Genomic DNA, 26,858 nt, shown 5'->3' on the forward strand with positions numbered 1-26,858 from the left:
TTGCAGAAAAAAGAATTCGTAAAAATATTTTTTGCTGAAACACCACCAATTTAAATTCTTATCTCGTATATTTTTTCTGTTCCTATTCCTACCGCTAGGTGGCACAGTTGAAGTACATAATTTTCAGTTTTTTATATTAAAAAATACACGAGAGTATCCACTTCATTATACGAAAGGTAACCAGCTAAAATAAAGATAATATAATATAATGCTAAAGAAGATAATAGAAATAAAAAAAAATAACGTAATTATTAATAAATTTTCTTTATGCTCAGAGCACTTTGGAAGTTATAACATCACAAATTATTTACACATCCGCATAAAGTATCCAAAATACAATATGCGCCAGATCTTACAACGTACATCCAACGACGTTTAAACCTGTCTACCATAAATTATATAGTACATTCAATAAATTATATGACAGTGCAATAAATTTTGCAATTAAACTATAATTGTTATCAACATTTAAATACACTTGCAATTCTATACAATATAGACATTTTAATAACACGTCAACAATAACAGCGTAGAGTAAAATCTACTATAAACTGTCAAACTTCTAAGTAATAGTTCACTACACAATGCATAGGGTCAATACACTCGCTACTAATGTAATCCCATACGAAATGTGCCGGGTTAACCTTAAAGATACTTGGCGGAATACAGTTCAAGGTCACACACATCCCGCACCCCAGCATCCACACCAGGGTATAGAACCGTCTTGAGGAGCGACAGACAGCTTCCGCGATTTATGAGTACAAGCTGATCCTAAGGAATTAACCGAGGAACAGACGCTGTTCGTACGCTCGTGCTCTGAATGGGATGTGGTCATTTCCTGCAATTAAAAACGTTATTATTCTTTTCGCAATGGAATATTTTTGTAATGAATTTCTAAATAGCCTACCATAAGGGAACAGTATGGGCTGTGTCATGTGTTGTTGATCACGATATAGCTTCCTATTGGTATAAAAGCCTACCGTGGCAAATTGCCGTAGCTTAGAAGAATGTTTGATATTCGTGTATCTATAAACGATGACGGGCATCATACTCCCGTCCGCCCCAAGATGTTGGAAGTATGATGGTGTTTGCGGTGTCGGGTGCGGATTATAATAATACGAAAAATATGCGTGAACATAATGTAATAACTTAAACATACATAATATAAGCTTACATTTACATTTAACATATGAGTGTTCAATGGAAATGGGTTACTTTAGCGAGCTACTGTATTTACAAGGCATGCAAAAGCGTGTGACTGCTCGAATCCAGCAGTCTTTCTAAAAATTGTCTTAAGTACCTGATAGCTATCCCGCTTGTAACGCGGGCTATAGCTGGTAGAGGACATAGCACTTCGTGGTAACTGTCGATGTCTTGTGCAGTGCTTGTGCTTAGGATCCTGTTCCTCGATCAGCCTCTCATTGTCACTTTCAACCTGTGTTGGAACCCCATTCTTTACACCATTCTTCGCCTCAGCTTTTTTTTCCCGCCGTTTTCTTTCGCGTTTTTTGAATGTGAGGGAAAATCGCTTTCTTTTCTTTGCTTTCGGTGACTCTGGTCTTTGGGGTACAGTGGATTTTTCTCTTTCTGAGCGACTGGTATCGTCATCTGGTGGTGGTGCCTGCGATTCTGAATCTGTTCTTAAAGTGATTTCAGTGCGGCTTGAAGAATCTGGTTCACCATTCTTATACGCAACTTCCTTTTCGAGGTTAGCTAATTCCATTCTTCTTAATTTTCTTGGCAATTTGTTGACTGTTGCATAAATCGGTTCCTCGTGGTCGCCAACAGGCGCTGATCGTGATCGGAAAAAGAAATCGAATTTCTTAGGTTTCGTGGGCATTTTTTTCTCTACAAAAACAACTGTGCTCGCTACTTCTGTAGTTGTGGACTGTATTTCGCTACTTTTCTGATTCGGGTCACTCGGAATGGGCGTTGTCCTAGGATAATCATAAGTTAATTCTATATTCTTCTCCGTCACATAGCATTTCGGTGTTTGCTCTTCACAAACTTCAGTCTTATTGTCTGCTTCGCGGTTATGGCAACAACATTTTGTCTCTACGATGTTTCTGGTGTTGCACATGAATATGGAGTTTTGTTGAATGTAAGTAGTCTGTATGGTGGTGGGCGATGACTGTACATCCCCTAATAAGTCCTCTATGTTACCCCCATTATGGAATCTGTGCGGTTGGTAAGGCGCTATCACAAATCCGGGTGGTGGGGGTACATTAACATGAAATGGCGGCGTAGCTATGGATTGGAAATATCTTGGTATATTCGGAGCATCATGAACTAAAACGTCTACAGTTCTGTCGGAGCCGATGTTCGATGTATTTGCTTGTGATTGTGCATTGTTTGTAGACTCTGTCTGTTTTTCTGTTGTTTTATTAGCTGCGTCCTTGGTGTTATTTTGATTGTTATCTTCGGTACGCTTCGCTTCCTTTTGGCACTCGTCACAAGTGCAGGGGGTTGCTGCACCGCTCTGAAACGATAAATCATGAATTTACACTGTTTATATTTTAAAACGCTTACTTCATATTGTAAACTCCGTGCGTATTAAATATAAATGATGTGATGGTTCAATAACACTATAAATATAATTCTCAAGTGCTGTTTTTATAGTTAATATTGTAATAGCGCCAAGCATGAGTTGCGACTTTCCAATATAATTTCAAATTTGATGCAAATTAATTTATTTCTCTGTGTGTGATGCATTCAAATGAAATCAAAGTATTAATCTCGACTAAAGAAATATTGAAATGTAAAAAGCAGAACAAGATTTCAAAGAGTCATGAGTAAGTTATTCAGTACCTATATATTTGTTAAATTTATTTTAAAACAAAGCTGTTGTACATTCGGAGTGTTATATGTTTCAGAATTAGTAGTAACGTCATCTCGACAGATTTGTCACGTTAGTATTATGATTTTGGACGACCTGCGTCACACTTCCGTAGGTAGTGTCTGAATTTTAAACAGTCCTTCGTGATAGATCGCACAAAACAAATATAATAATATTTAAAACTAACATTATTATTTTACTTCGACAATATTTAAATATATATCTCAAAAATGACACCCGTAAAGTTTTCGTAATATAAAAAAATATATTTACAGTTCTAGCAAAAAACAATTTCACAGAGAATGAACTGAGACATTAATTGCGAAGTGCAATAATATAATTATCATGCATATTTGTAAAACACAAACCACCATCATATCCCACGGATCATATTCATGACACCAATCACGACACAGCGATCCAGCCGAGCGACGGAACCAAACTGAGTTTATTTATAAGTATATAGTTGCCACAATATTTTTTACGATGGCCGCCCTTGGCTCAGATATCTCCAGCCAAAATTCTGACAGGAGATCCAGCTCTCACGGTTTCCAACAATTTACTATCTAATGGATGTATTTCAGTGAGAAACTAGGACTATTATTAGTACAAATATTTCGTACGGCAGTTGATTTATCTAATATTAAGGTTGTTGTGAAAATGTAGACTTTTCTCATAAAATTATTTGTACGAATTAACATTCACTTAATACTGTGTGATTATTTGTTGATATTCATTTAAAATTTATTAAATGGGCTTAAAATTAACCGCGTCGTAACGCCGTAGAATCTAACAGTAAATCTCTGTTTTCATATCACAAATTACAGTGATATTATTGAAATCTTTATACCCTAATTGAATGAAATCTAGAAAACAAATTATATATATATGTAAATCCTAATACTTTTGTATACCTTATTCTCCTGTTCCCCCTCCTCCGGCACCACGCTCAGATCATGAAAGGCAACAGCTCGAACGCTGCCGTCTGCGCTGGCGCACTCCGGGCAAGCGCTGCACACTGACGCGCTGTCCTGCCACACGACACTGTGCTTTATTACATTACATTTAAGATAACTTTTCGGGTATCGTATTTACGCTTATTACGAACGTTGGAAATTTTCGAGTTTCTTAAGTTATTAACAAAAATTAGATTTTAAACTGATCGATTTAGATGATTGATATTCTCCTATAAACGTCGTAAATGGTTACGCAATGACATACACTATTGCAAGGAGAGGCAGAGATTGTAGCGTATTGATGTGTTAAAGTTAGGTTAAATACGTACTAACTGAGAGTATTTTTTGATTATTATTTTTTTTTGCATGAAACACATAAAAAAAAGGACAGCACATTATGAAAGCCAGAGTTCACTGTCACTTACGCTATAGTCTTCCTCCTCTTCATCAATCTCTTGTTCCTATCCATGCAACATCACATTAATATCTATTAGATAAATATAATAAATATCGTATACAAATTAACCGAGAGCGTCTACAATTCAAGACTTACATTTTGATATTCCGAACCATTATTTTCGCCTTGAGACTAAAGGTGCATGCAGAGAATAATATATAGAGAAATATAATTAAAATATCCTACAAATCAAAATATATAGACATCGAATAATAATAAAATTAAATGTTTAAAAAAAACATGCATGCAAATTAATAAAATAGAATTTTAAGTTAAGAAAATGATGAGAATTGTCATTTCATACATACATCTATGTATATAATATATTTTATATATTATAATCTCTAATTATAATATTCTATTCTACTTTTGGTCATATTTAATGAAAAAAAATTATATATATATTTTAATGCTTTTTTTTACAGCTATTTACTTCAAGTAGAGTTGTTTTGTGGGTATTATCAAATAAAATCTTTGACGGTTTTTATAAACAAAAGCAAGGCTCACAAGTAACATCACTAACGTATATTATGTATATGTATGTTTGAGTATATATATTTTCTACTATTAAATATAATTCCTTTTCGTAAAACTAGCAAGATATGATCTAATAAATTTATCCTGTTAAATCATAATCAATCGTCATTTTTATGAACATTTCGTGGATTGTCGTTGTACATACGTCCGAATGTTCCGGCGACGATCGTCTTTCCCGTAGCATACGATCCAAACGATCGTATTCGTATCTTAGTGCTGATATTTCGCGTTTTAGTTGTTCGTTTTCACGTTTTAATTTTTTTATATCCGACTGACCTGTTAACAAATATTATCTTATATACATATAGTTATAGTGAAGTATATTTCAGTACATTCATAATAAATGTATACGAAATACATGAATGTATTTCTTTTCACTCAATTTTTATAATAAAACGTTCTTACCTCTTTCAACTTCAGCGTTAATATTAATAGTACGCAGACGAAGCTCTTCGTTTTCGTAGAGCATGCCCCGCGAGGACTTGCGATCCAATCTACAAAGTACAAGTAAATTTAATATAATAAAATATATTCAAATTATTTTAAACAAAAATTGCTTATAATAAAAACTAAATTATATATATACCTTATATAAAGTTATAATATAAATATTGAAGTGATTTTGGGGGTAGAATTAAAGTTTTTCAACTACTTCTAGGATGTTATTTAAATCCTGTCTTTTTCTTTAGAATACTCTATCGTGTCATCTTTATTCTATAACACGAGTAGAACGTAATGTTCATAATTTGAATGCAAAAAGAATTGAACTTACTTCCTGTTGGGTTTGACGTTGACATCTTTCCTGCGCGTGCGCAGCATACTCGCTCCCGTCATACCCGACATGGTGCCCAGCTCCCGCCATGCGTTGATAAACACCTGTAAAACAATATTATGTAATAATTAATTCATTATGAAAAACTTGTCTTGTGAGACATATCTTCATTATCTTTATTTTGATATTCAACCTAGCTAGACTTGGAAACATAAAGTTAGCGTGTAGGCACTATTTCAAAGATTCGTCTTATATGAAAAGGTTCCTTCGATCTAAACTTTATTACAAACGAACTGAAATTTTGTTTAATAGTTCTTACAAACGGTCTGCCATGTTTTCATCAGTGCCACATTTAATTCTTTGTACTATAGACATTATATATTGTATTGCTCTCAAGTACAAGCAATATAATGAGAAATTTACTTGTATTCAAATTCATATTATCGCAATCGCCTCACTAATATAATTGTTATTGGCGCTGTAATTTTTCATCGCAAATAGAACAATCAATGTGAAGCGTAAGCTACCGGTCTCTACACCTACGACATTCAACCCGCAACGTGACTACAGACTCATACTTATATGACCAACAAAATATAAATTTAAAGGCAGGACCTGGTAATTCTATCTTAACAGTCTGTCAGGAAACTTGTACTATCACGGCTCAGTTTGTGATTATGTACCTACAGTCTGTATTTGAATAATAAAAACGAAGCATTATTGTAAATGAATTAAATTTTTTCGTCTCATAAAATTTCTATTATAAGGCTCGTCGTAATGAAGATAATATTAAAATGATGAACGTAAATATGTCAACGTATCGAGAACCTTTTAAACGATTAAAGACTACGTCGCATTAGGTTGTCACGTTTCTTGTTTGAAACGTGCTTACGATCGCGTGAAAATTATGTGACAATATATTTTACTGTACCTTAGACTATATTTACTTAGTATTTAAGTTACGTAAATTTAATAGTGAAATGTTCTTCAGAAATACGATCTCGTGTCTATCTTGGGTATATTGAAATAGAGTATTGATAAAACAAGAAATTTGGAATTAAAATTAGCTTTTCAGCATCTTTTATTTATTCGACATTAAATAATTTATATATTTTACACTTCAACAATAATAATAAAGTGTTAATTATTACCTTTTAATTACAGAATGCAATAAAAATTACATATGTACATACCGAAGACGCGAGCACAGCGATTTGTAGCTACATTCACACTATTAAAATAGTCACTATTGTTAGATCAATTATTAATTGAATTAAACTGAATGCCGCCGTATGAATACAAACTGTTCGCAGACTGATGTGTACAGAACTCTTGACCTGATCTTCAGTTGACTCATGCGCACTAGTTGACTAACTTAATTATGTAAACTAACTTAGCGTTCCGTATAGACTGTGGTGTGTATGCTGAGTAAAATATCGCTGGTTATAGTCATATCTATAGATACAAGATATTAATTAATTGAATTATATAACTTTTTGATGTTATCGAAATGTATTGCATTGTTTATATATAATAAATATATTACATATATGTATATCTGTAACAATGTAACAAAATAAAATAAAAGTTAAAGCAATACTAACAGCTTTGGTTATCGGGAACGTAAGGATTATTCTGATTAAGTTCTAAAAGCAGTTAACAAAAAAAAAAGCACGCGTAATATATCCGAAAAATATTAGTTTCATTTACATGAATAGAACTCGCGAAAGTTTTAGATCTCATTATGAGTTCTAAAAGGTTCGGGAATCAAAAAAAAATCAATTAATATTATATATATATATGTGCGAATTCAATGGTATTTTTCTATTATTATTAATTTGCAAAACACTATTCTAAAGTTATTGCAAGGCTTCATAGTTTTTAACACCATTAATAACTTATGGTTGTCACGCTTTAAATTTTAGTTTATATTCCTATAAGCCCGGAAGTAATCCGCTTTGGTATGAAATTAATAAGCACGCATACATCAAACTATCAGTAGGTAGTATTTCATAATTTTAACCTACATTACTTCATAACGAAAACAGCCTAACGACGTCTGTTTCGAGAGACGAAACGAAACGGGATGATGTCTGTATTAATAGTTTATCAATAAAGGTCGAAAGGTCAAAGTAATACATTTTTATTGTAACTAAATTCAATAACCAATGAGTATTGACTACAGGATTAATGTAGATATGGGACGTTATTAGTTTTTTGTTCTATTGCGGTCTAGTATTTTTTTTATTGATTGGCAAATCAGCTGACGGTATAGAGCCACTTAATAATGGCATCCCATAGTGAGAACCTGAAATCGCTTCGCGTATAAATTCAAATCAAAGTAAATTTTTCCAGTAAGTACCGCTTACTAAGTGTAAGACGCTGTCAAGCGCCCGTGATCACAGTTGCTTTAAAGGAAACGAAACGTCAGGTGTATGTGGATATAAAACAATAAAAAACGCTTGCAATCCGAAAAACTTAGTTTCATTTAAACGATTTCCAAATCTTTGGCAGCCCTTGAACTGGAAGATTAAGTCAAAATAAATTAAGAATTTTATCGTGGAAGGCTACTTCGTGTTAGTAGCTAACTGTCATTTTGTGGTTCATTTGAACAGGATGTGTCACTGCAGTTAAGTCAGCAATTGCAGCCTTCAGACAGGTAGTTTACATTAATTTGATTTATAAATTATAAATAGAAGAGACAATAAAATAAGTGAATAAAAGTCTGACTGCGTAATGAGCGAATAATCCGAAGGGAAATATTATACGGTACAATGAAAATGGTTTGGTTGGCTTATTTCTTTAGGAATTAAATTCTCCAGGACTAACTTTTCTCTAGGAAGCGAATAAAGTTTTGCAAGTTGTGTATATAGGGTATATACCCTAAACTAAAGTTTAGTCTCTGTTTTAACCGAGGATGATTTTTTTTTTGCTTTTAAACTTTTATTTTTAAAATTAAAACAACTCAAAATTGTTTTTATTTCCGTAGTTTATTTAAAATCTAACAAGATTTTTTACATGACTGCTATCTATGGTTTCAATGATTTGTTAAGTATTTTTTCCTTTACCTCATTTTAATTATATTATATTTGCAACTGAATATATTGTGATAGTTAATAATTTCATGTATATAGCTGATATAACTTACTAGCTAAGAATTTCATATTAAATAATAAAACACTGTTGGAACATTTATCGTTTCATAAGTTTTGCTGGAAGGTATTATCTTTGTAATCTTTGTGTGACACGTATTTTATTTGAAAATCGTATTTTTTTTATATAAAAAAGAACACATTTGTCTCATAGTTTTAGCTTAATAGAGTAAAACACACACAGACACACACATTATCACATACGCACATGTACATGAAAGTCCTTATATTTCCGGCATATTCATAAATTATTCCCATTATATATCCCACTTCAAGTAGTCAAAGTCATAAACCTGGGGCTGTTTCATACGTGACCCGGGTATTAATAAGGGTGAGATGGATGCTATATTCTTCCAACCAACCACCAACTTCAGTCCAACCTATATTTTTGGTCCCTTTGCTACGGACTATTTAAGCTCGTAGAGATAATTTAGAATTATTGAAAAACATTAAAATCTTTCTCTAAAGAAGATTAAGGAATAAAATTTGTATCTTCTAAATTTTTATCCTTAAAAATATATTCTGTATTATAAATCCCGTGTTTTTAAAATTTAAAGGAATACTGAATTTCGTTTTTAACATTTTTTCTTTTGTGGATTCTGTCTGTCACTATTTATGTGTTATAAATTTTTATATTGAATAAAACAGCCGTTGCATATATGTTCACTATATATGAAATTGGAGTAGAATTCTGATATTTTTTTCAACAAACAAGACCTTTTTGCTTCATCCACGTACTTCTCATTAAATTAAAAATTACTTATAAAATAAAACTTACGACTATGACCAGGTCAATGTTAGGATTAATATATATATTTCTTTATATTTCGTGTCCTATTAATTTTTCTCACTTATGTATAGTCGTAGGTGTTAAGATGAAAATAATTATAATATATAAGATATAATTGCTAATTAATAAAATATAATATATAAGATATACTTGCAAGGAAGGCATTTCTAAACACGAATTAATAACTCGATGTGAGAGCTTTTAGTTTTTACAGGAACTAAAAAGATAATATCGGTCGGAATGTGTTTTAAAACTAATCGCACAGACTGAATTTATGCATAAAATTTGGCAAAGTTGCTAATAAAAATAAAATCACACTTAACATTTAAAAATCGAACTTAAAAACAGTAAATCAATGACTAAGATTTTTCCTTTTTGTACGATTCATACATATAACGACCTTACATACAAACACTTTACTCTAAGTTCGAAAGTCTAAGCTGACTTAAAGAAACTAATTACGAATAGTACGTTTAAATTCAAAGTTTTGATATTATCATTTAAGTAAAACTATGTATGTACATATATTACACATTGAAACTAGAATTAGCCTTAGTAAAATACAATTATCTACTCTAGACGTTAATCATTTTTTATTCGTTCGACCCTGTTTCTTCATTACTCATTGTACATCTTATTCTCGCTGACGATTTTGGATGAAAAATTTGTGCTAAGGGAACAGTTTATTACTTCGCAAAACATATAAAATGGCCTTTATACAGTGCAAAGTTTATTTTTAATATACAATTCAGATTATTCGTATTTAATTTTGAGTTACTTTTCTTTAGTTAATAATATTTAAACATAATTTAATTTATAATATATGTAGGAATATTAAATAAGGTTTATTTTCTGCACTATTTATCAGAACCCTAAACGTAAGCGACACTATTATAATTTTATTATAAATAACATAATCCATAATAGATTGCAATACGAAGCGACGTAAGTATATGATAATATAAGTAAAACGTATTAAAATAAAGTAACAGGGTAAGGATCTAAATATATTGAATACCTGCTGAGTATACGCTTATACTAGTTGTATTTTGGACTGAATCCGACGAGGCATATCGTTCACGTAGAGGGGAGAGGGCGACGAGCGGGGAGTATGGCGTGTCGGGGCGGGGAGCGGGCACCGTCAGTATAGCGACACGCTTCGCTCGTGCCGTGTGTCGCTTCCGCTGCCGCACCCGCTAAGCTATGAAGGTTAAAGTGAAGGGAGCTAGGTCCAAGAATATGGACAAGCTGATAGCCGCTGTCCAAGCACGCGAATGCTTGTGGGATAAGAGCTATAGAGGTCACAGGAATCGGTTTAAGTTGGAGCGTTATTGGAATGAAGTGGCCGCGGAAGTTGGTACTACAAGTGAGTATGTTATTCGGCCATTTTGTTAGCGATGTTCGTGAATCCGCTTCTTGACGCATCGGCCACGCTAACGCTTATATTGACCTGTCATTTTAAATGACATTTTTTTTTTGTAAGTCTTTGTCATTTTTGCTGTTTTAGGAAATGTATCAAGCATATATTTTTTTGTTGTTTTTATTGTTTTAATTAAAATAAACATATTTAATTTTGAAAATAAAGATTACATATTCATTATCACAAAAATAATATAAACCTACGAGTAGGTATATATTAAATTCGTGCAGAAAGTTACTTTGAGAAATTACACATATATAATTAAATATTAGATTTCATTACAAAATAATAAATTTTAATAAAAATCTACTACCAAATTTATTTATTATGATTATGAGAAGTTATTTAATGATAGATTTTACGTTTTGACCTATTTTGTTTTGCGGTAGCAAGCTAGCGTCTCTGATATATAATACACATATTAGGACACTATCTATAGGTGTTCTTTTTTAATAGTGGAGCGGAAGATGATAAGGTATTGTCGTAAAATGGTACATAAATAATAAAGTATTAAGAACTTTCTAGAAATAATATGAAATAAGCCAACATAATCGTTTGCTTTCGTCGTGACAAACTTCCGTCCTCTAATTCTTTTAATTGGCAATTGAATTTGTTTCTCTGTCATTTCTTTATTAGGCTATGATTCTGAAGCCCTATAGTTTTTTGTATCTCTGTTGTAGTTTTGTTTAAATTAGGTTTAAAAAACATGTATTTTTGGGTTTATTACAAAAGTTATTTATTTTACTTTAATACCTACTCAGTTTGGAAGAAAATCAAATTGGTATAACGAATTAATGACTCTAAACATAGTTTTTGTATGATTATAAATTTTACGTAAACTAATCACGAATACTACTTCCGAGCAATACAAGTAGGTTATCCAAAACATAAATACCTATAGACAATAAACAAATCCCTTTTTTTGATTAACGCTCAGTCAGATAATAATAAACCCGTAAAATTTAACGATAACCGTTAATAGGTAACCTTATTATTTTATGTATCGTATCTTTTATTGTCTTAATATGGTACAGATTTGATTGGTTGTCTGTCGGATGAGGTAGCAAACTAAAGAATCGATTTACTAAGTAATTTTTTTCTGTGATAACTAATAATCGTACATAGGCTTAGCTAGGTCTAAATATATAGGGAGTCAATTATGTGAATTTAAATTTATATATATTGTTTTTAAATTATTGTTTTTTCATTTTTTATTCTCTCATGGCCTATAAATTTTGTACGTATTTGTGAAAATTTTGAGAAATAAGATTTCCTTAGCTTATTAAGAAATAGGTTTGAAAAAAGCCTTATTTATATCATTCTTTTATCGAAAAAGATACACTGTTTATATATTTGACCCGATAATTTATAATGCGCTCATAATTACACAGCAAAGTATTTAAAACACGCGTAAAAAAATGAGTACATCAATATTTTACGTGCCGATCGTCTAAATCATAAATTAGGAAGGTATTTTATTAATATCTCGACATATTTCAGGTATCAATTGCAGAAAGAGATGGAAGAACCTCAAGGACCAATGTCGGAAAGAGATGAAAAAGAACAACGAATCAGAATGGCCTCACTTCCAGAAATTGAAGTTCATCCACCATCAGTTCCTGGCTGAAGAGGAGGAAGGCGACGAGGACACAACAGATGAAGTCTTTAATGGCTTGGATGAATCTATTAAACGGCCCAAGTTGGGTTACACCATGAGAAAGAAATTGCTTATGAACAAGAGAAGAACAATTGACGTTGATATGGACAAGCTGATAGAACTGGTGCAGGCCAGGGAGATTATATGGAACAGACAGCTGAAGGGACATCACAATTGGTATAAATTGGATGAAAGTTGGAAAGAAATTTCTCAACAACTTGGAGTTACGCGTAAGTGTTATTTGGAAAGAGTAAGTTAAGCTTGTTTGGTAGAAGTCTTCAACTGAGAAAAAAGTGTTATGTCTTCTTGGTTAAACTATCTGTTTTCCTCTATCTCTTATCTCTATCTACTCCCTTTATAAGCGACATTATATAACCGTCTGTTAACATCAAACTATTTCCGAAAGCAAATCCTTTTAATGCCTTCTTATTTACCTTTCAGGCGATGAAGCCAGGCTTAAATGGAAATATCTACGCGACCAAGCTAGAAAGGAATGCCGTAAGCAAGTATCAGAATGGGAATATCTACCGAAGCTTCAGTTCTTAACAAATCAGTTTAATGACTACGAAGGTCATGACACAACAGACGACCACTTCAACCAGGACTTCGAACCCACGCCTGAACAAAGCAGCAGTTATTACTTGGAACCACCTGCAACAAATGATATAAGTGTCAAAGATGATGAATTCGACGAATTCGATACTAAACCTATCATAATGGAGACAGATTTTTACGACGACGATGATGAAGCCCAAAAAGGGACAGGAAATGTTGGAACTCCTGAACCAGCTAAGGACGAAGATATCGGTTTTTTCAATAGTCTCATACCCCATGTTAAGAAACTACTGCCAGCGAAGAAATTGATGCTGCGGATGAAGATACAGGAACTGGTTTATAATACAGTGTACAGTGAGACCTAGGACAGGCCTTTTGGGGGTGAAGACCCTCAATTTTATTGACGTTTTGTAATTTAAGTGCTGTGCAAACCATAAGGAACAATGAAAAAACAACATTTTTAGGCAATGTTTTGCTGAAAGTTATGATATATGTAGTGGTTTTAGGATGCATATGAATAACTGCATAACACAAAAATAAAAAGATTTTTGTATGCTTGGATAAAGTTATCAAAATTATTATGCACTTCTTGATAGGAACAAAAAGCCATTTATCTATTGTTATTTTCTTATGATCTGATTAATTGCATCTGATTTAGTTCACAAGCAAGCCTCAAAAATCACGTAAGAAATAAAAAATTAAAAACATTAAACTTTGCTTTTCCCAAATTTTTTGGTTTAAATGAGTCTCGGTCTTAGAAAAGGAATGATTTTCCTCGAGCTCTTTTAAGTTATAAATAATAACATTATGTCTCAAACGCATAAGTTTGCTTGAATTTAAAACTGTGTTAACACCAACTCCCCGTGACGGAATCAAAATATTGAAAATTAATCGCAATATTATTTATTGTATGACATAAACATGCCTACGTTATAACATAAATTCATGGAAACATAAAAAAAATGTTAGTTTTATAATTTCTTAGTTCCTTAGGTTTAAAAACCGTTCTTATTCCTTAATTTAAGTATTATATATTAATGAAATATCTATAATACATTTGTGTATAACAACCCTATAGCATAAGGTCAGATATGTAGAAAAAAAACAACATTGAATTGTATTCAACAACGACGTATTTATTAAAGCAAAGTAAGATTACGTTCAGATCTCTCATTTGATTACCAAAAATCTATTGAATATAAATTAAATTAATATTTTCGGATTACTACACATCACATCACACTTCGTCTGCCCGTGATCACGTTTGCTGAAATGTAACCGAAACTTCGTTAACCAAAAATAAAGTTTTAACCAAAAATAAAGCACGCGTAGTATATCCGATAAATATTAGTTTTATTTAAATGAATATAACCCGCGAAAGTATTAGATCTCATTATCTATACTATTGGTTAGTCAAGTAAATTTGTACACTAAAGAAATGCAAACCGCCAACCCGTCTTGAGCAAGCGTGGTGATTAATTCTCTAACCTTCTCCATGTGAGAAGAGGCCTTTGCTCAGCAGTGGGCTCCGATAGACTGATGATGATGATGATGATGATGATGATGAAAGAAATGCATTCAAAATCCGGTAAGAATGAAGCAAGTGTTACAGTTATAAGCATCTCGTTACGTTATTTTGACGGATTGGTTTGGTTTCTTTTAAACTTATATTATTTTTGAAACGGTTTTAATAATTTTGAATTCTATTCATGTGTATGGCCAGAGTAGATAACCTAGTTTCATTTTGCAAAATCTCTAGATGCAGAAAAGAAGCGGAGTTTTAAAGTAACCGTAAGTAAAATTCCATTAAATCAATAACAGAAGAGAAAATCTAACTGTCTTTCGCTTAGTTATATGTAGTTTATGTTAAAAAGCATAAAATAGCAAACTTGATGTATATCATGTCTTGTAAACAAAGGAATATGTTGGAGAACGAATAACAAAATATGTCAAGTCAAATAGAAGTCTTGTCTTTTATGTTTTGTTAATGTCAGGCCTTAAAGTGTCTTGGTTAGCACTTTGGACAGTTGTCGCGTTTATGCTACCTGTTGATATTTTATTTTACTTCCCTTGATTAATTTTCATGTATACTTTCTCCCATATTAATATTTATTTAAATTATCATTGCTCTTAAAGCTTTTATTTCCAAACCGATGATATAGGATGCACATAGGGTCGTGATTGTGAACGTTGTTTGTAGTTCTTTAGTGTGTTCATCCATTTTCAACTGTATTTTAAACTGCCAATAAAATGTATCGGTAAATTAAGTAATTTTTTAAGATGCTGTTTTTTTAACTACAATACAAGGGGTCCAGAATTGAACTCGTCTCAGGCCGTATACACTTATATTTAATTTACAAATCAGTTTGGTTCCGTCACACAACCTTTCATGCTATTTTATGTAAATAACTACCTTTGTAGTCCTAATGGTCCCGCCATTTCAACTCGGCGTAATAAAACACCTATTTTAGAAATACTATGAATAACAAAATAAGTCACCAAAATTCTAAATATACGAATAAATTTATAAATAGTATATTTTTTTTGTGCATGTAAACAGTATTAAAACAGCAAAAATCTAGACAGCATCAGATAATTCACCTTTCTATATTGATGAGTTAGCAGTTCTATTCCAAAAAAACTTCACAATTAAGTGACCCAGTTCAAAAGATGCCGGCTAAGACTATGCGGCGTGTCAACAATACCTTGAGTGGCTATTGAGTTTAGAAGTATTGATGTTTATCTACACTTAATGGTTATAAGTTTGTTTTTAGAAAAAAAAAAATAATTACAACGAAAAAATCACGTATTAATTTTCATATTAATCAAACAAACGTCTCAAATTTTATACCAGTTAGCTGTCATAGCTCAAGATTAATTGTGAAAGGTTTTATATTTTGTATTGTTATAATTCTTTAACATTTTCCATACGTACGTGTTATTGTAAAAATACAATTTCTATATTTAACTAAAAAAAACAACAGACGAAGAAATTTTTTTTTTTGTATTCAAGCTTTCTACCAAAAAAGTAGAGATATAATTTTAGAAAGTGTGTACGTAATAAAAATCGATTAGAAATATCGATTGTAACAATTTAACTATTAAAAGTTAAGATAAAGAGAATTTTATAATTCTATGGTTAGAATTGCTGGTACACAAAAATGTATGGAATGTACAGATTGTGTATTTATTACGTCTTTTATATAGATCTGATGAATATTATCGAGTGAGAAGTACAATTGTCACCTTCCTTAACCGAAAGATCTACTTAACTAGACTTAATTGAATGAATATTCTAATAAATGTGTTGAAGAAATTGCAGAAGATCGGCGTGCAGTTGCCTTTAGTGGCTGTGTTACGTCCCATGAGTGAGAGAGCCGGTTGCCCTTTCCCTATTCCCACCCTTTCCTGCCATTTCCTTATTCCCACCCCTCCATTTTCCTCACAAATCAAGGTTGGCAACGCATCCGCAACATCTATGTTACGGATGTCCATGGGCGACGGTCACTACTGCCCATCAAGTAGGCCGTCTGCTCGTTTGCCATCTTTCACGTGACATAAAAAAAAGAAATAGATATTCAAGACTTCTTGTAAATAATTATTCCATTGAAGGACTTTTCGTTTCAAGTGACCATAACTATTTTTTTTCGTAATGTATATAAATTAAAGTATAATTATATAAAATATCAAATTGCTCTGTTTATATTAAAAATTTTAAGAGCTCAAGTTAAAAAAGCAGTGTTTTCATATTTTGTAAGCAACTATAATATCTGCACTTGAGTTTAAAAACAGAAGTGGAATATTTTAAAGCATAACGCCACTTAAGCGTACATTTAAATGTATGGCATTTTCATTTCAAGCTGACACTACTCACTAAAACACCTTTAGTTATCGTTGATTAAGTTATTAATGTTTTTTATAGCAAAAATCATGTTTTAAGACTAAGAATTATATATATATTTCGTTTTAGAAGTATTCGTACGAATATGAAATGTAATGAATCATCTTATAGGCCACTTATTTGTCGATAAGTAAAATTTTAAGTTACTTTTAATTGTATGTTAGGTTGTTAAATGTATGTGTGATATGAATATAGTATTGAGTCTAGTTGCCAATACAGATTTTAATGATTAAATAATAAAAAAAAAATTATAACACTATTTAAAACCTTTGTATATAAAGTCCTTATAAAAACAAATTAATTAATATTACCAATTTATTATTTAAATTGGATGATATAAGACAATCTGCTAACTACATTTTTTATTGATTAACTATAATTAAGGTTTTAATTTGAATATTTAATACATTTTTTTGGTGTAATAGTAGTATAAAGCATACTTTATTGTCATTGCAATGCCTTCTAAAACAGTTTTAGACACAAATTATATCATGAAAATAAAGAACGGGTAACATTTTTATTAAGACACGTAATTTCAGTGTGTACCCTGTCATTTAACGAACGACGACCATTAAATCAAAATCACCTTTAAAGAAAAATATATTCTCCATTATGTATGTAATTCTAGCTTTTTTTAAAAAACATCTACAACTAATAAACATGTGACCCAAATTCATACAAATGAAGACTAAATAATAGTTCCCAATATAGCTATTAGCCTGTTATTGTTTACGATTTCAACTCAAAATAATCCTGATTTATCGACCGCGTTGAAATATTGTAATGGATTTTGTGCAATATATTTTGTGTTACGAAAATTTTTGCTGATTGAGTTGTTCCCATTTGGCATTTAGCAATGTGCTAAGAGTTATTCAATTATGACGATTTGGAATCGTGTAAATTAGTTGCGTATGCACCATCGACAGCTTTTCCAGGGCATAAAAATTTAAATGAACATTGTTGTAAGCTTCCTTGAGTGATTGTTTTCGGGTCAAGACAAAGCAAACCTAAAGCGATGTTCCGTGGAGGCTGTGTACCATTAATTTTTGCTTAAAACAACATCATATTTTCATTATGAGTATAATTTGATATAATAAAATCCAAAACAGATAATTAAATAAAAACCTGACTTTTTCATTCATAATATAAAGTATTAATAAAAAGTCATTATATTGTAAACTATATTTAGAATTTAATATACATATAATTATGTCATATAACTATTTTATAACAATCGACTTTAAACTAAAAAATTTAACTTCACTTGCAATTGTTCAAAACTTTTTTATAACTTAGTAGTTTTCGCCAAAGCAAGCAGATGCTTCTAGCGGTTAGCTAACCGCCTTAAAATGAAGAGCTAATATGCAAACAAGCTACGTATTATACGATGAGTCGAAAAAAATACACTCGTCTTATTCAATCGCTGCAGCCGGTGAAGAGCATCGATGCAACAAAATAAAAACGCATTAAAACGTATGAATCAATCGATCCTCAGAACTTACCCTAAATAACAGTTCCAAAATAAATGTTCTTAATTCGCAAAATCATTTTATGCATCACAGTTCATTCAACTGACATCTAAGTGATTCTAAGAAATAAATACAATATAACGCCGAGACGAATTTAGATTTGCAGAACACTAATAATGATTTTATTGCTATATAAATCATCGTAATTGGAAAGGAGACTAAACTTCGTATTGAGAAGGAAGGAAATTATGGTCTATTATATACAGCCAACTTCAGACAAAAAAGTTTGATTTGTGCTATTCATGTGCACGTCAATCCCATACATTGATTGTATCGCTAAAAAAATACTATTGCTTTTTCTCATATATTTAATGACAAAGGATCAGACAGTAAAAAGAGTGGTAATGAAAGTGATTTCTGGATAGAGGAACTGTGTTTCAGGTGTTATAGACCTTGGGATCATTGGAACTAAGCATGAAACAATTAACTAAAGCTACTAGTTTATGGATAAATAATTTTTACTTATTTTTGTACGCAGCAAAGGCAAAATATATTGCTCTAGCATTTACTAATCTTGTATAGTATTTATATCAGGACATTATCACAGGTTCTTGACGTGATCTCAGTAAGTTTTTTTGACTTAGTTTAATTTATCATAAATCTATTTAACTGATGTGATTTTATAGAAGACCCCACAAGAGAATAGGATGAAAATGATAGTACGGTTGTAAGGACTTAACATTCTTTAAATCAACCCAAAGATTGCATCTTCATTCCGTTTGATTTAGGCACTATTAAGAATACGTTGCTACAGCAGTTTTGCAACTGCCCAAATAAAGGTCTGCATTCATGTCCCTGAGTGTATACCTTTCATTATATATTTCTTGCAAGTTGTCAATAAAAGAAACTTAACCAGCGTACGGCGATTGATTGATTTTCGTATATCCTTGAGTGCAAACATATATTTACAGCTTACAAAATGTATGTAACGTGAAAGCTAAATTGCTACTTCTGTTCGTTTATTATAATTTACTGTGCTCTCGTGGTTACCATCGTTGTATGATTGTTTTACTGTCTTGGCCGGTTTTCAATCACGCGATGATTCATGTCTGATCAAAGCGAAGTGTTTTGTTTATCCTTTTGTTTAAAATGTCTTGGGATTAATGGTTTCATTATCGCTACCAATAGCGGTATCCTTTTTATGATACAGGTTAAGAATCCCAATATTGTTGGTTATCAACCGATATGGTACTACTGTCTTCTACAATTTTTATTGACAAGTTTTAAGAATTAGTTTTATATTTTAGCTATAATGCCACCGCTTGTTGCTTAAAAAAATTATAACTAATAACTGTTTCGTTTATAATTTGAAAATAATCTTGCGTATATATAATAGGTAAATACAACTTCATATAGCGCCTATCTATGTAAAAAAATTAAAAGATATTTTAGGCTTTAGCAAACACAGACCAACAGAAGCAAGTATAAGAGTAGGTATTTTTAGTAAATTTTTTTTTGGAAGATTAGACTCTTTTGATCCATTCGTCTTTGGCAAGTTTTATAATTAAATCGTACTTGCAGTTTAGGCAAGATAACTTGGGTAGATTTATAGATGTAAGTCTAGTTAGAAGGTAATACGTAACATTTTTGAATCCGTAGGGTTATTTATTCAAAAAAGTTAGGATTCAAATTTCAGAAAATTAAAAAAATACTTCAGATCCATTTTAATATAAATTTTTAAAATCATTTTTAAAGATCTATGTAAATTATTGTATGAGAAATTAATTAATTGAATTCTCACAAACATATCTGTCTCTGAGGAGTTAAAATTGAGTTCGAATTTGTCTTTATATTGTTTAATGTTATCTTGGTTTCAAATATTCCCAAAAAATTTTACTGGTAATTGGTATTGACGGAAATCTTAACTTACTGATTGTTATTATAAACTTTTTATGAGTTTAACTTATAGCTTTAAAGAAAACGCGATCTGAGACTATTCAAAGTCATTTATATATCTTCACTACACACGATGAATAATGTCAATAAGTGGAAAAACTCAGACACTGTAAGCATTTGACTCTTTATTAAGAATGATGTTACTGACCTGACTTTAATATATTCACAATTATAAAATACAATTTTAAGTATTAAAAATAATGTCATGCTAATTTTTTTGGTACATTATATTAGACAAGGATGATAGATCATGGGCAACATTTGTTGTTTTTTGTAACAAAAGAATTGTCTCTATTACAAATTTTAAGTATATATAAATAAACAGATATTGCATTGGCAACAGTCATTCTATCTGTTTGTTAGTGGATATGAAGCGGTACGACAATCTCACTGAAAGCTCTAATAATAAGATATAGCCACAATTTGGGTGAAATTATAATAAGAAGGAAACACGGATGTAGGCAAACTGCTTCAATTCTTTGCTGAGCACATGAGGAAGGAGGAGCAATATTCTTTGTCCGGATTCGAGCAAGGTCTACAATGAAAGAATACAGGCCCAAAGATAAAAAGAGGATGAAGGAGCTTAAAGCTTGCACTTCCTGCGAACGGTTCCCAAAGCGTATTCTATAGGATACTGAAAGTTTAGTTACTTTACGCCTGTTGTCAGAACTGACTTTTTGCTAAATCTTGGGCACAAATTAGCTCTAAATATAACAGCAGAATTCCATACACGATCCGACTTGTGTTTTGTATAAACAAAGAAGCTGTCCCTGCGTGAAATACTGCCTACATTCTAACAACAGCTGAACATACTGGGAATCTTTCGTACTCGGCTCAAATGACAAGGCAACTAACTATTCGGATCGTATTGCAAGGATCGGATGATAATTGTAATAAGGGTTGAAGGAAATTAAATTATAATTAAAAATATAAATGTGTTAATGCCTATAAATATTAGTAGGGTAGACAAACGAACTGTTGTTTGCTGTCAAGAAGGATTTTTTTAACCGATATCAAACGACTTCACCAATCGGTAGTCGAATTGAAAGGGCAAGTGAGGCAACATGTATGTATTACCTTGAGTTACGCTTATAACGCTGTTTACAAAACGATATCGGAAAACTACGAGTTCCGATCTGAAGATAATAAAAATTATTGCCGTTGGTATTGTAAAATATGGAATTAACCTACTTTATTGATTACGGAAAGTGTGTAATTACGTAAGTGAACATTTTCCATTCTGTTCTTCCAACTTAAAATTTTAATAGAAAAGTCTTTGTGTTTATTACTTAAATTGTGACAATCAAGGCATAGGTGCTTTTTAGGTTAGGACCCAACAAACTAAGTAAAATATATTCTTTACACATTTAGTTATGTAGTCAGAATTTAGTTATGTAGTTTTTTACAAAAATAAATCACGCGTAGTTTATCCGAAAAATACTAGTTTCATTTAAATGAATAGAACTCGCGAAAATCTTAGATCTCATTATACGTAGTCAGAAAATTACAAAACACTTTTCATTCCATTGGGGTCTCTAGGGAAGTCCGTTAAAAATTATTATTTCTAATTAAATATATATATATTTTTAAATAACAATTTTTTTTCTTAAAGTTTTGGGCACGTCTCTCTCGAACCCTATTATACAATGGTTAAACAATACAAATGACATCACCCTTAAATTGTATGTATACAATTATTTTTATTGCTCTTGTAAAATTCCTTTTCTACCTTCCATTTTACTTTCGAACAGTTTTTATAAATTACGTGGACATTTACGTTACAATTAAGTCGTCAAACTGCGAGTTGCAGATATTTCTTAGCTCATATTTTACGACGGCAATAAAAAAGCATAAATTCTATAGTAAATTTGAAAGATATATATTATTTTTGTTTTACACATCCGTTAAACGTACAATGTATAATATGTATATGCAAATATAATTATACGATGTTTTTGTATTGGAGTGCAGAAATAGGTATAAGGTAGTCGCATTGTTATGAATCTCTTTATAGGATAAAGTTTTCACGAAAACGGTGCTTTGAAAGCTTTATAATAATTCTTTTAGTATAAGTTTTAAAATGTTAGTTTAAACTTTTACATTAATCGTTATTTAATACGGCGATAAGAACTCGTACTAAGGGTCACATAAAATAATTGGCAATTACTTAAACGCTAATGATATAAACTGAGTACTGTCGTTATAATTCTGTGTAATTACCGTACACGTTTCAATGTGCCTTTTACAAAATCGCTAGTTTTCAACAGACTTTAAATTCAATAGAATTATCATGTCTAGGTTTGTTTAAAATTTCAGTTACAGTATTCTTACAGGTTTTCTATAAAGTATAGAAAGAAATATAAAATGTATATATGTTACAATTTATACAAAATTATAAACATGTTACATTTAAATGTGGCGTGCCACAATTCTATTAAACAGCTTACACTAGCTAGCTTGATTAAATAATTCCACGCGGAATAAATATTTAACCGCCAACCTAGTGACCTTATAAATTGTTTAGTTTTAAGAGTACGGTGTATGTAAAGATATCCTTCCAGCTTTAGTTTGAGATTTATTTAACAGGAACCCTTAAAATTATCGTTGGCAAGGAATAAGAAATTCATGATATCAGGAGGGTGGAAGAAAATGTTCTTTAAATGTAAATATAGAATTTTATTGTGTTTTGTTTAGTTTTTATCTACAATAGTGATAAATAAAGAGTTCTAAAAGTTAATTGCGTAAAATGTCATAAATGTATTGTTTCAAAATGTAAAAAAAATATTTTTCATGGGTTAAGTAATCCTTAAAATTCCAGAAAACCATCATTCAATACGTGCAGAACACTTAAGAATGGAGCCAAGTCCAGCTTTGCACTTTTTTATTTTCAAATGTAGGACATAACAGTGAATGTTTTTAATATTATGAACTGACAATAAATAAAAGCTGTAAATTCCATTTTTTTTTTATTAATATCTGGGATCCATCTTGAGTGATCAATCATCAATCTGCTACGCCAGGAAATATCATCTACATCTGTGTAAATACTAAACTATTTTGAATTCTCATTTATAACAAGTTGCCTTGAAAAATCTTAACGAAGAGACTAAAGAGGAAACTTCATCCAAAAGCAAGATGACATAAAATATTGCAGCTTCTTGTTAATTGGAGGAGTGAATAAAATAATCACTTCGTCCAAATGAATTATTTAATAAAATCGAATCTGTATTTTCAATAGATTTCAGCTGTATAAGGGGTGACTTATCACTTATCACAAAGAGTTTGTGGTAAATGAGTGGACTTTATCAATTTACGAAGGGAATCACTGTTGAGAGATTCTGGAAGTGGTTCATCAGCATTTCATTTATTTAAACACTTCCAGTTCAAAATCTCTTTTTTAAAGTGAAGTTATATGAAATGATCTGATAATAAAAGGGGTAAGCAAATAATTCGAATGAGAAATTATGAGACTAAATTATTATATCAAATTATGGAAGAGATTACATGAGCGATAACAAAACAGACAAGAAGGCTTAGCAGCTGAGTGACCCCGGATTTATATATAATAGAATCCGGGACAGAATAAAGTCAAAGAAATTTCAAAGATTCTAATCATTGTTTAAACGTTTAAAGGTGGAAAGTTATTATTCGAGATTACGAGTTTATCGGAAATAATTTCAAAGTGCCAGAAACAATTATTAAGATCCAGAAAAACTTGCAAACGATTAAATATTGTTCGGATTATTTTTCTACAGTTGCCTCTCGTCTACCCAAGCCAAATAGTAAGGCTGTGTTATAAGTAAAAACTACAGTGTCCTGGCAGGATCGCCATGTAATGTGGTGCCCTGAGAGAGGAAGGAAAGCCGAGACTGCTAAGTAGATACTGCCTTTATTTCAAATAGATCGCACATTAAATAGGTACAAAAGAAGGTTACATATTATATAATGATTAATAAGTATGTTTCGTTAATATAATCGATTCACTACATCTGAATATCAGGAACATGATAAAAAGAGGGGTGTTAGAACCTTGCCTACTTTATTTAAGTTCCTATACCCAATCGGGAGGAAGTTTTGTGAAACCTTCTAAAGTAATGATTGTTGGCTGAGTGAAGGCACTTTCGTGGCAGTGTCAGCGTCCTAGGTTCGATAAAAACAGTTTTTTTAATACCATATGGCAAATAGGCGTACAGTCCACCTGATTTTAAGCGTTGACTACTGACGCCTATTTTACCAGGATTATCACCTGCGTGTTGCTTATCCTTCAAATACCTATTCACTTCTCTCTTAAAGAACCCCATACAGTAGTCGTTTGAGGAAACCTTAGCAAGGTTTTTATTACATAGTGCCAGTGTATAAAGTAGGCAATTCATCTTAAATGGCGTAAAAAAGGCGTGCGGATGGTCTCCCTGCCAATGGAGAGCTGTGCGACGATAAAAAGTAGCCCTTGGCATCATGGCAAAGATTTTCTCGGATGAAATCAAATCATACAGGCGGTAGAACACGCATAGGGTGTCAAGAACTCTCCTCAGAATAACCGGTTCAACACCTCCTCATTGTCGTACAACCTTTCCTCTAAATCAATACGACTTGTAATTGGAAAACGAAACACCATCCAGAATCACTGCCATAGAAATTAATTTGTTATCTTTGATGTAATACGTGTATATCGTTATCTCATTATTATGACGTAACAGATATATTTATGTATTCGCGAATTTTAAAGCGCGTTGTGATAATAGAGCTTACGGTTCCTTGAGAACCCAACATCCCTAAAGACCATTCCATCAAGGTCAATAAATATTACGAGCGCACTAACGAACTCACTCGAAATAGGTTCGTCGTGGATTTGTACGCGCTAGAAGTGGAGCGAGAGTTATAACGGCAAAATCTCTCTACAACCTACTAAAAGGCTTTGGCCTGTTCAGAACTAATAACAATTCATTCTTGGAACCTACTTCGAAGTAGACCTAGTAGGATCTTTTCTAATTTGGTTAGGTAGAGAGAGGAGTTTAGACGATGGAGGTGAGCGTTTAACGTGCGTTGGATACGGGCTCCTTAAACCTACACCTGAGTCGCAAGTCCCAGGCACTGTTGAAGCTCCTCTCCCTGCAACGCGATTCACCCGGCTCCCGCACGGTGAATCCATTGAATGCTAAGAGATTTCGTCTCAAGACAGTTCATTAAAATCGAAACATTGAATTATCAATAACTAATGTTTATTACTGAGTTTATTCTGATTACTTCATAAGAACTAAAACTTTATTCTATTACTTTTGCTTTTTGGTAATTTACTCTTCTACATACCTACCTGTTATAACGTCAACGGTTCCATAAAACACTAGGAGCTAAACATTTTAATCAAGACGTATTGGGATATCGATAAAAATGTGTTACTTTTATTTATTAAATTTATGAAATTTACTTGATAGATCTTGTCTTATAATAAAAATGGCGCACATATAAGATAGGTACGCGATAATTGTCGTTAAAGGACAGAAAGATGGTTGTTTGACTCAAATTAAATTCCGGATATTGATAAAAATATAATAGGTCAGTTTTATTTTGCAGTAAAACTCAACCTTTCCAATATCATAAATGACAAAGTTTTTAATTAGGTTTTTTAATAAAAATTTCAAACATCCATGTTAACAGGTGCCAACAAAAAAAGAAATAGACAAATCGTAAGTCATTTTAAAACAACGATTACACATGGTGATAAAAGAAAAAACATTCTAATACTTATAATAAATCAAACTGGTGTCGTAAATGAACTTCTAACTTAATAGGAATAATTTGAGACGGATGTCTGTATGTCCTACATTCTTGAATCTATAATAGTTTGCCGTTCAGAGCTTCGAAATAGTACATTTTGCACTAGAGCAATGCACCACAGAATATGCATAAAACATTTATCCAGCCAATCGTTAATGCTTAAAGAGTTTGAACCATTAAAAATATAATGATTACTACAAAAAAAAAAGAAAACAATCTTTTAAAATCATCAAAGCGTTTGACATAAACTCAATTTTTATATTTGAGATGTCTCAATTTCGTGCCAAGTGTTACGTAACAGTTTCATGAGTGTTCACACCACTTAGCGGAGCAATTACATCGAAAATGACACAGTAAAATATATTTTATAGGCCATAAAATAATCTACGTTTCGTAGTTTCACTTTGTTAAATCATTTTCAATGTTACCAGCTCTCCGTTGTCACATGGTTATATACGTTTTATGAAATTAGTTTCATTGGAAAGGTTATTGTTACGTAATCTTTAATTTGAATAATCAAACTATATATTTTCATTTAAATGAAACTAATATTATTCGGATTTACTACGCGTGCTTTATTTTTGTAAAATACTACATACTCCCGACGTTTCGGTTACTTTTCAGC

The 26,858-nt window shown here is 31.7% G+C and overlaps 2 protein-coding genes across 7 annotated transcripts in view; one reads left to right on the forward strand and one right to left on the reverse strand.

The window, feature by feature from the left end:
- Nucleotides 1-245: 245 nt before the first annotated feature.
- The window catches only part of LOC116775864 (uncharacterized), a 34,734-nt gene continuing 8,121 nt past the window's right edge, over nt 246-26,858 (reverse strand). The window contains exons 1-9 of one of the 6 annotated variants that reach the window (XM_032668864.2): nt 6,752-6,787; nt 5,559-5,662; nt 5,192-5,280; nt 4,932-5,062; nt 4,346-4,381; nt 4,218-4,253; nt 3,751-3,867; nt 1,301-2,479; nt 246-838 (exon numbers count right to left, since the gene is read on the reverse strand). In XM_032668864.2, coding sequence (XP_032524755.1) covers nt 677-838; nt 1,301-2,479; nt 3,751-3,867; nt 4,218-4,253; nt 4,346-4,381; nt 4,932-5,062; nt 5,192-5,280; nt 5,559-5,629 — 1,821 coding nt within the window. In that variant the 5' untranslated portion in view covers nt 5,630-5,662; nt 6,752-6,787 and the 3' untranslated portion in view covers nt 246-676. Of the gene's footprint in view, nt 839-1,300; nt 2,480-3,750; nt 3,868-4,217; nt 4,254-4,345; nt 4,382-4,931; nt 5,063-5,191; nt 5,281-5,558; nt 5,663-6,751; nt 6,788-26,858 lie in introns of those variants that run through there. The other 5 variants (XM_061524412.1, XM_061524413.1, XM_061524414.1 and 2 more) reach the window with 5 other exon arrangements.
- On the forward strand, nt 10,637-14,290 carry LOC116775866 (uncharacterized). Its single transcript, XM_032668869.2, has 3 exons — nt 10,637-10,866; nt 12,421-12,807; nt 13,019-14,290. The coding sequence occupies exons 1-3, from the start codon at nt 10,704-10,706 to the stop codon at nt 13,495-13,497; spliced, it is 1,029 nt and encodes a 342-aa protein (XP_032524760.1). The 5' UTR covers nt 10,637-10,703; the 3' UTR covers nt 13,498-14,290.

The sequence above is a fragment of the Danaus plexippus genome, chromosome 24 (assembly GCF_018135715.1).
Source record: "Danaus plexippus chromosome 24, MEX_DaPlex, whole genome shotgun sequence".
NCBI classification, from domain to species: Eukaryota; Metazoa; Arthropoda; class Insecta; order Lepidoptera; family Nymphalidae; genus Danaus; species Danaus plexippus.